Below are 17463 nucleotides of genomic sequence, written 5' to 3'. Positions count from 1 at the left end.
CTTTGTGATATGAGGGGACTCAAGTGCGGCCCCCAACATAAACAAGGGGCCACACAATAAATTAAGTTAATATTCAGTCTCAGGGACAGCAGAGACACAACAGAATATAGATTATAGGCATGGTACAAGAGATGATCAGAGACTGCGGACATCGTATAGAAAATGGTCAGAGACTGTGAACATGGTGCAAGAGATGGTCAGAGACTGCGGACATGGTGCAAGAGATGGTCAGAGACTGTGGACATGGTATAGAAAATGGTCAGAGACTGTGGACGTGGTGACACTGTGGACATGGTGCAAGAGATGGTCAGAGACTGTGGACATGGTACAGGAGATGGTCAGAGACTGTGGACATGGTGCAAGAGATGGTCAGAGACTGTTGACATGGTACAGGAGATGGTCAGAGACTGTGGACATGGTGCAAGAGATGGTCAGAGACTGTTGACATGGTACAGGAGATGGTCAGAGACTGTGGACATGGTACAAAAGATGGTCAGAGACTGTGGACATGGTACAAAAGATGGTCAGAGACTGTAGACATGGTGCAGGAGATGGTCATAGACATGGTATAGAAAATGGTCAGAGACTGTGGACATAGATATAGGAGATGATCAGAGACTGTGGACATGATACAAGAGATGGGCAGAGACTGTGTACATGGTACAGGACAGGAAATGGTCAGAGACTGCAGGTGTGACGCAAGAGATGGTCAGAGACTGTTGACAGGATACAGGAGAGGATCAGAGACTGCAGGCATCATACAAGAGGTGACTAGAGACTTTGAACAAGGTACAAGAGATGGTTAGAGACTGCTGGCGTGATGCAAGAGATGGTCAGAGACTATGGGCATGATACAAGAGACACACGCTGCATGAGACTGTCAGAGACTGTGAAGGGATACAGGAGTTGTTGAAGACTGAGAACATGCTTCCAGAGAGTCATAGACTGGAGACACAATAAATGAGACTGTTCGTGATCACGACTATAATAGGGCAGTAGGGAAACACAGATTAGTGTCTGCAGGGGTCTCAAAGGTTGCACAAAAAGTTCCAAAGGGCCACATGACTGTTCCTGGGTCACAGCTTATGCACCAAGGATCTACAGGGTAGAAGAGAAGCTCATTGTGAGAAAGCCATTGCTCCAGGATCCATCCAGTGCTGGTCATGTGGCCAAATGCCAGGGCATCATCCATACAATCTCAGGAAAGGGGGAAGATCGGAGGACTGGCCTGCTCTGCCAGATTTTCACTCCCGTAAGTCCCTCCTGCTGAAATCACACCACCGTGGCATCAGTGTGTGTATACAGGGCCCTACATATATTCAGAAGACCCAGCTTGTGCAGAGGACGAATTTTGTAAAGCTAGTGGTATGTCCCACCAGTGACCGTGGCAGTTCTCACTAGTGACAATGGTGTGTAGGACCAGTGACAGTGGTATTTTCCACCAGTGACAGTGGTGTGTCCCACCAGTGACAGTGGTATGTTCCACTGTTGGCATTGGTATGTCCCACTAGTGACAATGGTGTGTCCCACCAGTGACAATGGTATGTTCCACTGTTGGCATTGGTATGTCCCACTAGTGACTGTGGTATGTCCCACCTCCCCGTGGGGCCCTTCTAATGCCAATTTTTTTCTGTATGTGCTAGAGACAGTCTTGTATAATAGTTCTGGGTGGTCGGCCTTCAGTCATGTGAGGAATTTTACTTGAAATGGACAATTGAAGGTCCACAATAAAGTGGATTTCTTGAGCCACCTTTTTCATAGACAAGCAAGAACAAACCATACAGTTTTTCTGCCACATATAACATTTTGTTCCAAGACCAAAAAATTCCATTTTGGTGTCATCTGACATGGACAGGAATCCGTACCCACGGAGAGATGGAAAATCCAGGTGATTGCACAAGTGTTCCTGGAGGTCGAGAGGCAGTAGAGGTTACTAGTGGAGGAGCTTAACGAGCCAGACGACCAAGGAGTGTACTGGAGGCTGGGGGGAGACACAAGGGTGTTTTGGAGTCCTAGTGGCACACAGGGGTGAACTTGGAGATGGGGGTGCTCAGGGGCATACTTCGAATCATGGAAGTTAACTTGCAGTCATGTGGGTGCACTGAAGACACAGGAGTGCAAGGAGGTGGCTGGAGACTCAGGAGTGCAGAAGGGTCCTTGGAGACAGGCATTGACCACCACTGGTGTTGACATAATAATAGTACTTAATCATAATAAATGAGGCGGAGCTCTATCTGACCTGCCGCAGCTTCTAATGCACATTGTGAGGAGCTCACAGTGTGCAGTGAAATCAGAGTAAGCCATTTAAGTCCAGGAGAGGAGCCGGTACAACTGTGCGAGACTGGAGGGAAGACTGGAGGTCAAATTTAACAAGTAATACGTGTGAAAATGAGGCCCAGATGGAAGAGTTGTCCCCAGGACTGCGACTCTTACACCACCTCTGGAAGAAGCTGCACCACATTTTGATGATGCTGGAGTTCAGCTTTCGTAATTTTAACAAAACCAAAACTACCTGCTGGCTAAGAATTTGAACCGACCATCTCCTGGACTCTACGTTTATCTGTGCACCTTGGTGCGAACCATCTGGAGTGGCTACTGTGAGACTACTACTGGCTACGAACTTGAACTGACCATCTCCTGGACTCTACGTTTATCTGTGCAACCTTGGTGCAAACCATCTGGAGTGGCCACTGTGAGACCGCTGTTGGCTACCAGCTTGAACTGACCATCTCCTGGACTTTACATGTATCTGTACAACCTTGGTGCAAACCATCTGGAGTGGCTACTGTGAGACCGCTGCTGGCTACAAGTTTGATCTGACCATCTCCTGGACTTTACGTGCATCTGTGCAGCCTTGCTGTGAACCATCTGGAGTGGCTACTGTGAGACTACTACTGGCTATGAGCTTGAACTGACCATCTCCTGGACGCTACATGTATCTGTGCAACCTTGGTGCGAACCATCTGGATTGGCCACTGTGAGACCGCTGTTGGCTACAAGTTTGAGCTGACGATCTCCTGGACTTTATGCGTATCTGTGCAGCTTTGCTGTGAACCATCTGGAGTGGCTACTGTCAGACTACTACTGGCTACGAACTTGAACTGACCATCTCCTGGACTCTACGTTTATCTGTGCAACCTTGGTGCAAACCATCTGGAGTGGCCACTGTGAGACCGCTGTTGGCTACCAGCTTGAACTGACCATCTCCTGGACTTTACATGTATCTGTACAACCTTGGTGCAAACCATCTGGAGTGGCTACTGTGAGACTGCTGCTGGCTACAAGTTTGATCTGACCATCTCCTGGACTTTACGTGCATCTGTGCAGCCTTGCTGTGAACCATCTGGAGTGGCTACTGTGAGACTACTACTGGCTATGAGCTTGAACTGACCATCTCCTGGACTCTATGTGTATCTTTGCAACCTTGGTGCGAACCATCTGGATTGGCCACTGTGAGACCGCTGTTGGCTACAAGTTTGAACTGACCATCTCCTGGACTTTACGTGTATCTGTGCAACCTTGGTGCAAAGCATCTGGAGTGGCTACTCTCAGACTACTACTGGCCACGAACTTGAACTGACCATCTCCTGGACTCTACATTTATCTGTGCAACCTTGGTGCAAACCATCTGGAGTGGCCACTGTGAGACCACTGTTGGCTACAAGTTTGAACTTACCATCTCCTGGACTTTACATGTATCTGTGCAGCATTGCTGTGAACCATCTGGAGTGGCTACTGTCAGACTACTACTGGCTACGAACTTGAACTGACCATCTCCTGGACCCTACGTTTATCTGTGCAACCTTGGTGCAAACCATCTGGAGTGGCCACTGTGAGACCGCTGTTGGCTACCAGCGTGAACTGACCATCTCCTGGACTTTACGTGTATCTGTGCAACTTGGTGCAAACCATCTAGAGTGGCCACTGTGAGACTGCTGCTGGCTAAGAGCTTGAACTTACCATCTCCTGGACCCTACGTTTATCTGTGCAACCTTGCTGTGTACCATCTGGAGTGGCCACTGTGAGACCGCTGTTGGCTACAAGTTTGATCTGACCATCTCCTGGACTTTGTGTGTGTCTGTGCAGCCTTGCTGTGAACCATCTGGAGTGGCCACTGTGGGAACCTCAGATATGTAAATCCATTGTGGAAACCTCTGCCTGTGGCTGGCTCGCCAAGCAGAAAACTAAAGAGGAGCTGTAATGCAATGTGAGCATGGAAGAGGAAAGACCCAAGGGAACCGCATTATAATAACGGATTGCAAGTCATCATAAAGATAATGGGATGCCATTGTCATCGGATATTTACCTCTCAGTTTTCATTTACTGGCGACTTGTAGAGGAGAACGAGCTCCTAATTCCTTATTGTCCACGTCTGGCCTGAGCAAACCAGAGCTCAGCAGGCGGATGGAAGCACTAAATCAGCGGGGAGAGAGATTAATCGCCCATATGTCACCATGCCAAGCCGCCGATGATTCTCATTCAGACAGATAACTAACTCTCCATCTCATTCACTTATCCCAACAAGCCAGGCAGTGCACAGATAATCGTATTAATCTTCCCCGAGCCATTAGATCACAATCACAGGGCCGGCGGAAGGAGGGAGAGAGGACAATCCATCACTTCACAAATAGCCTTCATCGGTCACTGCACACCCAACCCAATCATCGGGGCCACTGGGCCTGTTCAGTACGGGCAGAAACAACACCTCCTGCGTTCTAGGACTCAAACCAGGGGTGGAAGAGTCGAAGGAACCTCGAAACAATTCCACCAGTGCATGGAAGGTTGTGCAGCTCTAGAACAAGGCTGGGGAAGCCTGACCGATAGTTTTGCTTCACTTCCCTGCTTAACACGGGTCCAAATTAATATCTATAAATGGGCTGCTCTGGGCAATTAATCTGCTCACCTTCACCTCGCTTCAACCGAAAGTATTCCAGAGACCTCTATAGGGAATGATTGCTTAAACTCATTAGACTTTTCTCAAGTTTTTAGCCAGAACTTTTTGAAAGAATTTGGGTATACGCGGCAATGTTCCTTACATTGCTGGTCAGTGGGAAGAATGTCCCTTACATTGGTGGTCAGTGGGAAGAATGTTCCTTACATTGCTGGTCAGTGGGAAGAATGTCCCTTACATTGGTGGTCAGTGGGAAGAATGTCCCTTACATTGGTGGTCAGTGGGAAGAATGTCCCTTACATTGGAGGTCAGTGGGAAGAATGTCCCTTACATTGGGGGTCAGTGGGAAGAATGTCCCTTACATTGGAGGTCAGTGGGAAGAATGTCCCTTACATTGGGGGTCAGTGGGAAGAATGTCCCTTACATTGGGGGTCAGTGGGAAGAATGTCCCTTACATTGGCGATCAGTGGGAAGAATGTCCCTTACATTGGTGGTCAGTGGGAAGAATGTCCCTTACATTGGGGGTCAGTGGGAAGAATGTCCCTTACCTTGGTGGTCAGTGGGAAGAATGTCCCTTACATTGGTGGTCAGTGGGAAGAATGTCCCTTACATTGGTGATCAGGGGGAAGAATGTCCCTTACATTGGTGGTCAGTGGGAAGAATGTCCCTTACATTGATGATCAGTGGGAAGAATGCTCCTTACATTGGTGATCAGGGGGAAGAATGTCCCTTACATTGGGGTCAGTGGGAAGAATGTCCCTTACATTGGGGGTCAGTGGGAAGAATGTCCCTTACATTGGTGATCAGTGGGAAGAATGTCCCTTACATTGGGGGTCAGTGGGAAGAATGTCCCTTACATTGGTGGTCAGTGGGAAGAATGTCCCTTACATTGGGGGTCAGTGGGAAGAATGTCCCTTACATTGGAGGTCAGTAGGAAGAATGCTCCTTACATTGGGGGTCAGTGGGAAGAATGTCCCTTACATTGGGGGTCAGTGGGAAGAATGTCCCTTACATTGGTGATCAGTGGGAAGAATGTCCCTTACATTGGGAGTCAGTGGGAAGAATGTCCCTTACCTTGGTGGTCAGTGGGAAGAATGTCCCTTACCTTGGTGGTCAGTGGGAAGAATGTCCCTTACATTGGTGGTCAGTGGGAAGAATGTCCCTTACATTGGTGATCAGGGGGAAGAATGTCCCTTACATTGGTGGTCAGTGGGAAGAATGTCCCTTACATTGATGATCAGTGGGAAGAATGCTCCTTACATTGGTGATCAGGGGGAAGAATGTCCCTTACATTGGGGTCAGTGGGAAGAATGTCCCTTACATTGGGGGTCAGTGGGAAGAATGTCCCTTACATTGGTGATCAGTGGGAAGAATGTCCCTTACATTGGGGGTCAGTGGGAAGAATGTCCCTTACATTGGTGGTCAGTGGGAAGAATGTCCCTTACATTGGGGGTCAGTGGGAAGAATGTCCCTTACATTGGAGGTCAGTAGGAAGAATGCTCCTTACATTGGGGGTCAGTGGGAAGAATGTCCCTTACATTGGGGGTCAGTGGGAAGAATGTCCCTTACATTGGTGATCAGTGGGAAGAATGTCCCTTACATTGGGAGTCAGTGGGAAGAATGTCCCTTACATTGGTGGTCAGTGGGAAGAATGTCCCTTACATTGGTGGTCAGTGGGAAGAAAGTCCCTTACATTGGTGGTCAGTGGGAAGAATGCTCCTTACATTGGTGTTCTGTGGGAAGAATGTCCCTTACATTGGGGGTCAGTGGGAAGAATGTCCCTTACATTGGTGATCAGTGGAAAGAATGTCCCTTACATTGTGGGTCAGTGGGAAGAATGTCCCTTACATTGGGGGTCAGTGGGAAGAATCTCCCTTACATTGGGGGTCAGTGGGAAGAATGTCCCTTACATTGGGGGTCAGTGGGAAGAATGTCCCTTTCATTGGGGGTCAGTGGGAAGAATCTCCCTTACATTGGGGGTCAGTGGGAAGAATGTCCCTTACATTGGGGGTCAGTGGGAAGAATGTCCCTTACATTGGGGGTCAGTGGGATTGGGCCTGGAGCCATAGAGAGACCTTATAAGATGGGAGGTCTATTATCTACAGCTCAAGGAACCCACGAACAACCTCTGGAGGAACCCTGGCTGAGAATTCCTGTTTTGGACACGACTAGAAAATGGGAATTTCAATGCTGTGTGACTTCCACACCTCCTGGATGTGTCCTCCTTTTTTACTTACGGTTTTGTAACTGTATATTGATATTTCCTCCTATTAGGAGTCTTCAGGGCTCACATCTTTTGTTTTTTCACCAATGACACGTTCCTTTCCCTCTCTCGACATGCAATCCTATTATTGTATGTGGTGTTATCTGACATTACAGAACGGAACCTGAAATGCTTTCAGCGAGAATGTTGCATTTGACATATTTTTCTTGTTTCCAGTTATTCTTTGGTTGTTCAACAATCTTTAATGCTGCGCACTTGGATCATGCAGGATAGTAAAATGTGTATGCCGATAAGATGTATTATCTGGAGCTCCTGTTTGGTATATTGTGTAGTATATAAAGTGTAAAAGAATATAAAGCCGCCTTGCTCAACCTTCTCAACACAGAGGAACCCTTAAAATAATTTCCCAATCTCAGGAAGCCCTTGCTGAAAATGACTCCATCTACAACTCATGACACATTAGTGGGCAGAATGCTCCTTACACTTGTGGTCATTGGGAAGAATTCCCCCCTTACAGATCGCTAAAACCATCATTGGTGTCATTGGGAACGTATCTGGGAGGCAGATATTGCTCATAGCTCAAGGAACCCCTAACAACCTCTGGAGGAAGCCTTAGGTTGCATGGAACCCTAGTTGAGGACCCCTGATATAAAGAATGAATTTATCCATGTCTCCATGTGAGAAACGTCTGTTATTAAATTATACTTTTACTTTTAAAGGCACCCAGGGTTAAGATTTAAACCAATCTTTTTCACATGCACAGCATATCTGAAGAAATCTTTGTAAATACTCTACATATAGTCACATAGTTAGTCTAGCTGAAAAAAGACAAAAGTCCATCCAGTTCAGCCATAAAAAAAAAGTTATAATCCTACACCCACAATTGATCCAGAGGAAGGCAAAAAAACCCAGCAAAGCACGATCCAATTTACTCCTGCAGGGGAAACAAATTCCTTCCTGATCCCCCGAGAGGCAATCGGATATTCCCGGGATCAAGTTTCCCTATAAATGTTATATCCAGTTATATTCTGTGTATCCAAGAAAGAATCCAGGACTTTCCTACAGCAATCCACTGAGCTGGCCACAACCAACTCTGGAGGGAGTCTATTCCACATTCTTACAGCTCTTACTGTGAAGAAACCTTTCCGTGTTTGGAGATTACATTTCATTTCCTCCAGATGTAAAGAGCGCCCCCTTGTCCTCTGTGATGACCTCAGGGGGAATAACTACACCGAGTTCACTATATGAACCACTGATGTATTATACATGGAGATCATATCCCCCCCTTATGTATTATACATGGAGATCATATCCCCCCCTTATGTATTATACATGGAGATCATATCCCCCTTATGTATTATACATGGTGATCATATCCCCCTTATGTATTATACATGGAGATCATATTCCCCCTTATGTATTATACATGGAGATCATATCCCCCCTTATGTATTATACATGGAGATCATATTCCCCCTTATGTATTATACATGGAGATCATATCCCCCCTTATGTATTATACACGGTGATCATATCCCCCCCTTATGTATTATACATGGAGATCATATCCCCCCTTATGTATTATACATGGAGATCATATCCCCCCCTTATGTATTATACATGGAGATCATATCCCCCCCTTATGTATTATACACGGTGATCATATCCCCCCCTTATGTATTATACATGGAGATCATATCCCCCCTTATGTATTATACACGGTGATCATATCCCCCCCTTATGTATTATACATGGAGATCATATCCCCCCTTATGTATTATACACGGTGATCATATCCCCCCCTTATGTATTATACATGGTGATCATATCCCCCCTTATGTATTATACATGGAGATCATATCCCCCCCTTATGTATTATACATGGAGATCATATCCCCCCCTTATGTATTATACATGGAGATCATATCCCCCCCCTTATGTATTATACATGGAGATCATATCCCCCCCCTTATGTATTATACATGGAGATCATATCCCCCCCCTTATGTATTATACATGGAGATCATATCCCCCTTATGTATCATACATGGAGATCATATTCCCCCTTATGTATTATACATGGAGATCATATCCCCCCTTATGTATCATACATGGAGATCATATCCCCCTTATGTATTATACATGGAGATCATATCCCCCCCCTTATGTATTATACATGGAGATCATATCCCCCCCTTATGTATTATACATGGAGATCATATCCCCCTTATGTATTATACATGGAGATCATATCCCCCCCTTATGTATCATACATGGAGATCATATCCCCCTTATGTATCATACATGGAGATCATATCCCCCCCTTATGTATTATACATGGAGATCATATCCCCCCCTTATGTATTATACATGGAGATCATATCCCCCCTTATGTATTATACATGGAGATCATATCCCCCTTATGTATCATACATGGAGATCATATTCCCCCTTATGTATTATACATGGAGATCATATCCCCCCTTATGTATTATACATGGAGATCATATCCCCCCTTATGTATTATACATGGTGATCATATCCCCCCCTTATGTATTATACATGGAGATCATATCCCCCTTATGTATTATACATGGAGATCATATCCCCCCTTATGTATTATACATGGAGATCATATCCCTCCTTATGTATTATACATGGAGATCATATCCCCCCTTATGTATTATACATGGAGATCATATCCCCCTTATGTATTATACATGGAGATCATATCCCCCCCTTATGTATTATACATGGAGATCATATCCCCCCTTATGTATTATACATGGAGATCATATCCCCCCTCATGTATTATACATGGAGATCATATCCCCCCTTATGTATTATACATGGAGATCATATCCCCCTTATGTATTATACATGGAGATCATGTCCCCCCCTTATGTATTATACACGGAGATCATATCCCCCCTTATGTATTATACATGGAGATCATATCCCCCCTTATGTATTATACATGGAGATCATATCCCCCCTCATGTATTATACATGGAGATCATATCCCCCCTTATGTATTATACATGGAGATCATATCCCCCTTATGTATTATACATGGAGATCATATCCCCCCTTATGTATTATACATGGTGATCATATCCCCCCCCTTATGTTTTATACATGGAGATCATATCCCCCCCTTATGTATTATACATGGAAATCATATCCCCCTTATGTATTATGCATGGAGATCATATCCCCCCTTATGTATTATACATGGAGATCATATCCCCCCTTATGTATTATACATGGAGATCATATCCCCCCTTATGTATTATACATGGAGATCATGTCCCCCCCTTATGTATTATACACGGAGATCATATCCCCCCTTATGTAGTATACATGGTGATCATATCCCCCCCCCTTATGTATTATACATGGAGATCATATCCCCCCCTTATGTATTATACATGGAGATCATATCCCCCTTATGTATTATGCATGGAGATCATATCCCCCCCTTATGTATTATACATGGAGATCATATCCCCCCCTTATGTATTATACATGGAGATCATATCCCCCTTATGTATTATGCATGGAGATCATATCCCCCCTTATGTATTATACATGGAGATCATATCCCCCCCTTATGTATTATACATGGAGATCATATCCCCCCTTATGTATTATACATGGAGATCATATCCCCCTTATGTATTATACATGGAGATCATATCCCCCCTTATGTATTATACATGGAGATCATATCCCCCCTTATGTATTATACATGGTGATCATATCCCCCTTATGTATTATACATGGAGATCATATCCTCCTTATGTATTATACATGGAGATCATATCCCCCCTTATGTATTATACATGGAGATCATATCCCCCCTTAATCTCCTCCTCTCAGTAGAGAATAAATTCAGTTCCTCTAATCTTTCCTCATAGCTGATCTCCTCCATGCCTCGTATCTGTTTGGTTGCCCTTCTCTGGACTTTCTCCAGTTCCCCAATGCTCTTTTTGTGAATTGGTGCCCAAAGCTGAGCTGCATATTACAGATGAGGTCTTACTAATGACATCTACATCCACTTTAAATATGAAAGCTGCCCACAAATCCATGGCATATGGTGCATAATAAAATATGTGATGTCTGTTTAACATTTTTGTGACATGGCTCCTTCTCTCTTTATTCCATCCGCAGAACATTCCAACCCTGGGCAGCGTGGCTATTACGATGGCACTTCACAACTGTGATGAAGTAGCTGTGGCTGGCTTTGGGTACGACATGAACCTCCCTAACGCCCCTTTGCATTACTACGAGACGATCAAGATGGCTGCCATTAAAGAGGTAACAAGAGACGTGCTTGACATTGGAGACATCTCCTGTACTTTTTGGCCCATGTATTGCAGCCCTGAGGCAGGCGGTGGTAAAGGAGAGCTCCTTAGCTGACTTTTCTGATAAAACTTCCATAAAACACAGGGACCTCAGGGACCTATCTGTAAAATTTGGGAAATGGGTTTTGTCACAGAGTTCGATGGACTCACTTTGTCACCAGGGACAACAGATGACTAAGAAGTAGGACAGGTGTGGTGTAAGTCCACAGACAGATGGTCAGAGCAAACAGTAAGTCAAGCTAATGGTCAGATCAGGTGCAAACAAACCGATCCAAGAGAGTCCAAATGGGCAGAGAGCAGATTGATAAAAGCAGAGATAACATGCTGACAGTCAGCAGAAGCACAGACAGTCTGAGTACAAGTGCAATCCAGATGGTTTACAGGAAACATCCAAGGCATCAACAGTCAGGCAGAACTGAATGCAGGGTATGAGCAGCCAGACGAACCTGTTCATCAGGCATAGGCTGAATGCCCAGCAGTCTACCTAAGCTCCTCTGATTAGGGCAAGTGTGTACTGCAAAGATTTAAGCTTCAATGATGAGTAAGGACTGGCAGATAGTGAAGGCTGATTGTTACATATCATCGTCCAGAACAGTACATGAGAAAGTGTAGCTCTGCCCACCTAAAACAAGAAGAAAAAGCTCAGAAAATGCCTAATTTCTTCATGTTTCCCTTGGGCGTGCAGGAACAACATTGGAACATCGGTATACAAGGCCTCTCTGCTGGTTGCAAGGGCCTCCCATGCTATCCAGCTCAGATTCTACCCTAGGGTTAGAGAATCTGGCTGGCTTGGATAGGTGGGATTAGAGACCTCTTTTGGATGTCCTGGGAGATTTGTAATATTAACTTCCGCTCCCCTCCTCTCTTTATGGAGTGTCCTTACTGCCCTGTGATTTTTTTTTTCCTTGACCACCCTAAAAGGGGCAACCATTCTTACAGGCTTAGTGGTATTAGTTGTTCCCCTCTAAGAAGAAATGGCCAACCTGCCCTTGTGCTAGCTTGACTTCAGAGGCCAGTGGAAGAGACATCTCGCAGGGATGTTAAGCTGGAATTGAGCAGCAGTTCTACAAGGGTAGTCCGAAAAGTTCACGGCCTGACAAAGAAGAAGTGACCACACAGACATGAAACTTTATCACTGCACAAAGCCACTCTTCCTGATGTTCAGTGATGCAAATGGCGCATGCGCACTGTGTGGATTACAAACCGCTGGCAACCCCCCTGTAGTCAAGTTGAAAATGGAAAAAATGGCGGAAGAAGGCTCAAAGTGTTCCATCAGTGGGCAAAGTGGTGGCAACAGTCCTCCGAGGATGTCCAGCAGCAGTACAGAAGACTGTTGCTATCAGTTTGCCCGCTGATGGAACACTCTGAGCCTTCTACCACTTTTTCCATTTTCAACTTGACTACGGGGCTGCCAAGTGTTTGCAAACAATGCATTAAAACCATATGGCGCTCATGCGGCATTTTTATTTTCAGCGCTGAACATCTGGAAGAATGGCTTAGTGCACTGATACAATTATATATCTGTGTGGTCACTCCTTCCATGTCGGGCCGCAAACTTTTCAGACTACCCTTGACCCATATGATGCAACCAGTGTGCCCATCTAGTGATGGCTCCATTTGTGCACTACTAAGAGGACTGAACTATTCCCGGTAGATCTAGGGTATGAGTGAATGCATTGCTGGCCTGAAAGACTGGGAACATGCCACATGTCTTGAATAGATTTCTGCTTACTTCCTGTTCTAATGACTACACCGGAAAGTAGGGTCATTTTCTATAAGAGGACACAGCAATAAAATGTTGGCAAAGATTCTAATGCAGGCCATAGATGGGGAGAAAAACTGCAGATTTTTCTTTTAAAAAAACGAAAAATCGGTTGTTCAAGTGGCCGACGTTACCATCAATGGTAAAAAAAATCGGCCGATTTTCTACCCGTCTAGAGCCGGCAAAAAGTGTCCCTGCAGAGAGCTCTGCTATTTCTTTGACAGTTCTCTGACAGTTCCTTGACATTTATAGAAGTTGCAACAATGTATCTATTTGTTTCCATTTAGGATACAGATGTTTTTATTCGGAAACAAATAGATACAATGTTTCAACCGCTGTAAATGTCAAGGAACTGTCAGAGAACTGTCAGAAATAGCGGAGCTCTCTGCAGAGACACTTTTTGCTGGACTGGAATTCTTCTTATTTTCATCCTACTTCTTCTTCTTCTTCTGCTTCATCCTCATCCTCATCTTCTTCTTCTTCTTCTTCATCCTCATCCTCTTCTTCTTCTTCTTCTTCTTCTTCCTCATCCTCATCCTCTTCTTCATCCTCATCCTCTTCTTCATCCTCATCCTCTTCTTCATCCTCATCCTCTTCTTCTTTTTCTTCTTTTTGTCTTCCTCTTGCAGGTCACTGCTCATGCGCAGATTTTTTATCGGTAAAAAATCGGCCGATTTGCCCACTAATTGCCGCGAAAATCGGCCGATCGGCAAAATCGGCCGATTTTTTTCCAACTTTACCGAAAAAAAAAAACGGCCAAAATACCGAAAAACGGCCGACCAAATCGCCCACTAACGATCCGAAAATCGGCCGATTTTATTTTCGGCCGAAAAATCGGCCGATTTTCGACCCATCTATGGCCTGCATAAGTGTCCCTCCATCCAAAGCTAGAAAAGAAAAAGTTTTGGCTGTAGTTGCGTTTTGGTAAATGGATTACATGATATAATACAGGTGGTGCACCTCTCTAATAATTTACAGGTGGTACTCTTGCCCAGCACGCCTCTGTTAGAGGCTTCCCCACCATGTGTTCTAAAGTAGTGCCTAAAGAAGAGTGTTTTTCAGCACTACAGACAGATGCCCCACCGAGAGACGACAAAGAATCTATAAAACAGACATTAAAATTCTTTAGATCTCAGACCTTCTCTCCTCGTTCCCCTCAACACTTCTAAGTGAGAAAGTTTAAACACATCTGAGATCCATTCTGGGGAAAAGTATCTAATTTATAATTGATCAATAAAATTTCTTTCATGTACAAAATGAAATAAATGTGTTCAGAGCAGATGGACAGACCTGCAATGTGTTGAAGTACGGAAACTAGAACTTCAAGATACATATATATATATACAAACACATGGCTCAAAAAAATGAAAGGAACACTTTGAAAACCCATCAGATCTCAATGGGGAGGAATCTCCTGCTGGATCTCTATACTGACATGGACGGGGGATGGGTGAGGAATGTAAGGATGCCCCATCATTTGATGGAAAGAAAATGATCGACCTACAGAGGACTGAATTCAAAGACACCCCGAAAATCAAAGGGAAAAATGATGCAGCAGGCGAGTCCATTTTGCTGAAATTTCATGGTAGCAACTCAGAATGGTCCTCAGTAGTTTGTATGGCCCCCACGTGCTTGTATGCATGCCTGACAACATCGGGGGAGGCTCCCAATGAGACAATAAATGGTGTCCTGGGGTATTTTCTCCCAGATCTGGACCAGGGCATCAATGAGCTCCTGGACAGTCTGAGGTGCAACCTGGTGGCGTTGGATGGACCGAAACATGATATCCCAGAGGGGTTCTATTGGATTTAGGTCAGGCAAGAGTGGGGGCCATTCAATGGTATCAATCCTTCATCCTCCAGGAACTGCCTGCATACTCTCCCCACATGAGGCTGGGCATTGTCCTGCACCAGGAGGAACCCAGGACCTACTGCACCAGCGTAGGGTCTGACAGTGTTTCCAAGGATTTCATTCCGGCAGTCAGGGTGCCATTGTCTATCCTGTAGAGGTATGTGCGTCCCTCCATGGATATGCCTCCCCAGACCATCACTGACCCACCACCAAAACGGTCACCTAGAGCTCTCCTAGAGTAACTGCCTGTCTCCTGGAATCTCCTCCATGCTCCTGAGACTGTGCTGGGAGACACAGCAAACCTTCTGACAATGGCAGGTATTGATGTGCCATCCTGGTGGAGTTGGATTGCCTGTGCAACCTCTGTAGGGTCCAGGTATGGCCTCATGGTACCAGTAGTGACACTGACCCTAGCCAAATGCAAACTAGAGAAAAACAGTCAGAAAAGGTGAGTTAGGAAAAAATTGCAAAACCATTCCTGTTTGGGGAGGTCGTCTTATTGTTGCCCATTTAGTGCACCTGTTGTTAATTTCATTAACACCCTCTAACCCCTTCCCACCCACCCTGGCATCTCCTTTTAAAGGAGGGGGGAAGGGGTTAAAGGGGGGGGGGATTAGCAATCATGTGACCACAGCTCACATGATTGGAAGCCGGTGCCACTGATGTTTACTAGGGGCTGAGAGCCATTTTGAGCAGCTTGCTCTTTGTGCTGGGAGCGCGCCACCCAAGTGTGGCATGCTGGCATTAAAGTCCAGCTTTTTGTTGCCGCCCATATGGATTAATGGGGCATAAAGGGGCATAAAGCCCACTCTTTTGCTGTGAACCAATGTACAAATGTAGGTTTCGCTCAGGCTCCAGAGGAATCCAGTCCATCACCAACTGCTGGGAGTGCCGGGGACGGAGTTCGTCTTGGCTCCAACCATCAGCATCTAGTAAAGAAAAAAATGCTCCACCCTTTTGTTAATATTACATGTTTTTCTTTTTTTTACATGTCTGGCATTCACGTGTAACATGTTGTTTTCTTCTCCTTATTTCCTAGTCTTGGACCCATAATATCCAGAAAGAGAAGGAATTCTTACGGAAACTGGTGAAAGCGCGTGTAATTACTGACCTCACTAGCGGCATCTGATGGAAGCCAGGGACGTTCACCCAACACTAACCATTGCCAGCGCGGAACTCCCGAACCCTCCAGAGGAAGCGCACACAGGCTTGCATGCCATTAGGGCGTCCCGAATTTCCATGGGTCGGCTCACGGACTCGGCTGCCATACGAAGAGGAAGAGTTGTGATTATGGCGACCTGCAAACACACTATTCTCAATGAACTGATTTTTTTTTTTAAGTAGTTAGGACATTAAATCAAGAACAGTTTTAATGCGTACAGAGGATTCACCGTGCCAAACGTACCTCGGGATTAGGTTGTGAGGTGCGGGATGGTACACCATGAATGTATAAAGTATTATTTTAGGTACAAGCATGGGATTGCTGTGCGCGGGAGGTGGAGATATGTCGGGAACGACACTAATCCGTATGCATTGTGACATATCTCTGGCTGCTTCGTGCAGACTTAACTTATCACCGTCCAGGGTTGGGGCATTGTTGGTGCTGCTAATAACGTAGATGGGCGAATATCGGTCTATCTATAAATGTCTGTCTTTGAGTTTATTGTTATGTTCGATTGGGATTGGGGGGGGGGGAGGGGAAGGGGTAACTTGTATACTGTACGATCATCAGTCAGTGTTAGAATTGCGCCGTTGAACAGTGTTTGAATCCTTTGCACCTACAAGAAGTAGAACTGTCGGCCTGGGGGCCCTGTCGTGGCCCTCCTTTGCAGCTGCAGGTTGGCAGCGTGATCTGAGCACAGAGCGGCTCCTCCACCACGGACATATGACTCCCAGACACATCAGCAATACATTTCATATCAATAATGACTCCTGGGCCAGCATTGACTTCCCTCACCTGTATATCAGTCCTCATTCCAGGACCATCAAAGGGTAATTCCTGGAACTGGATGCATCATTAAACTCCATTCTGTGCCAGAAACGCTACATTGTGTCCGCCTTTATCTTTAGCCCTGTGATGTCCTCGTTGGTTGGTTTTCATGCTGATGCTTTTTGATTACAGGACGTAAAGAGAAGTTGTGCTCACGGAACTTGTATCCACCAATCCTGGTCCAGCAATTTGTAGCGGCTTTCTCCCCTCTCTGTTCTCTTTTATAGATTTTTAGATGGATAGAGAATTAATGTTAATGGACTATAATGCTTATCTCCAAGGCTGCAAATCACTGGCCCTGTCAGGGCAGGAGCTGTGGAACGGACAGGCAGGGTCACGCACTGACTGACGACAACCACCGCCCACAGACCGGAGTCC

General features: G+C 45.5%; 1 protein-coding gene across 1 annotated transcript in view; it reads left to right on the top strand.

Moving 5' to 3' along the window:
- Positions 1–17141, top strand: part of ST3GAL3 (ST3 beta-galactoside alpha-2,3-sialyltransferase 3) — a 115800-nt gene extending 98659 nt beyond the window's left edge. The window contains exons 6-7 of the mRNA XM_089665094.1: positions 11289–11435; positions 16135–17141. Of these exons, the coding sequence (XP_089521220.1) occupies positions 11289–11435; positions 16135–16224 (237 nt within the window). The 3' untranslated portion in view covers positions 16225–17141. The remainder of the gene's footprint in view (positions 1–11288; positions 11436–16134) is intronic.
- Positions 17142–17463: the final 322 nt, after the last annotated feature.

The sequence above is a fragment of the Staurois parvus genome, unplaced genomic scaffold (genome assembly GCF_062004578.1).
Source record: "Staurois parvus isolate SC_StPar_1 unplaced genomic scaffold, SC_StPar_1.0 ptg002124l, whole genome shotgun sequence".
Classification (NCBI taxonomy): domain Eukaryota; kingdom Metazoa; phylum Chordata; class Amphibia; order Anura; family Ranidae; genus Staurois; species Staurois parvus.
This window is presented reverse-complemented; position numbering and strand designations above follow the sequence as displayed.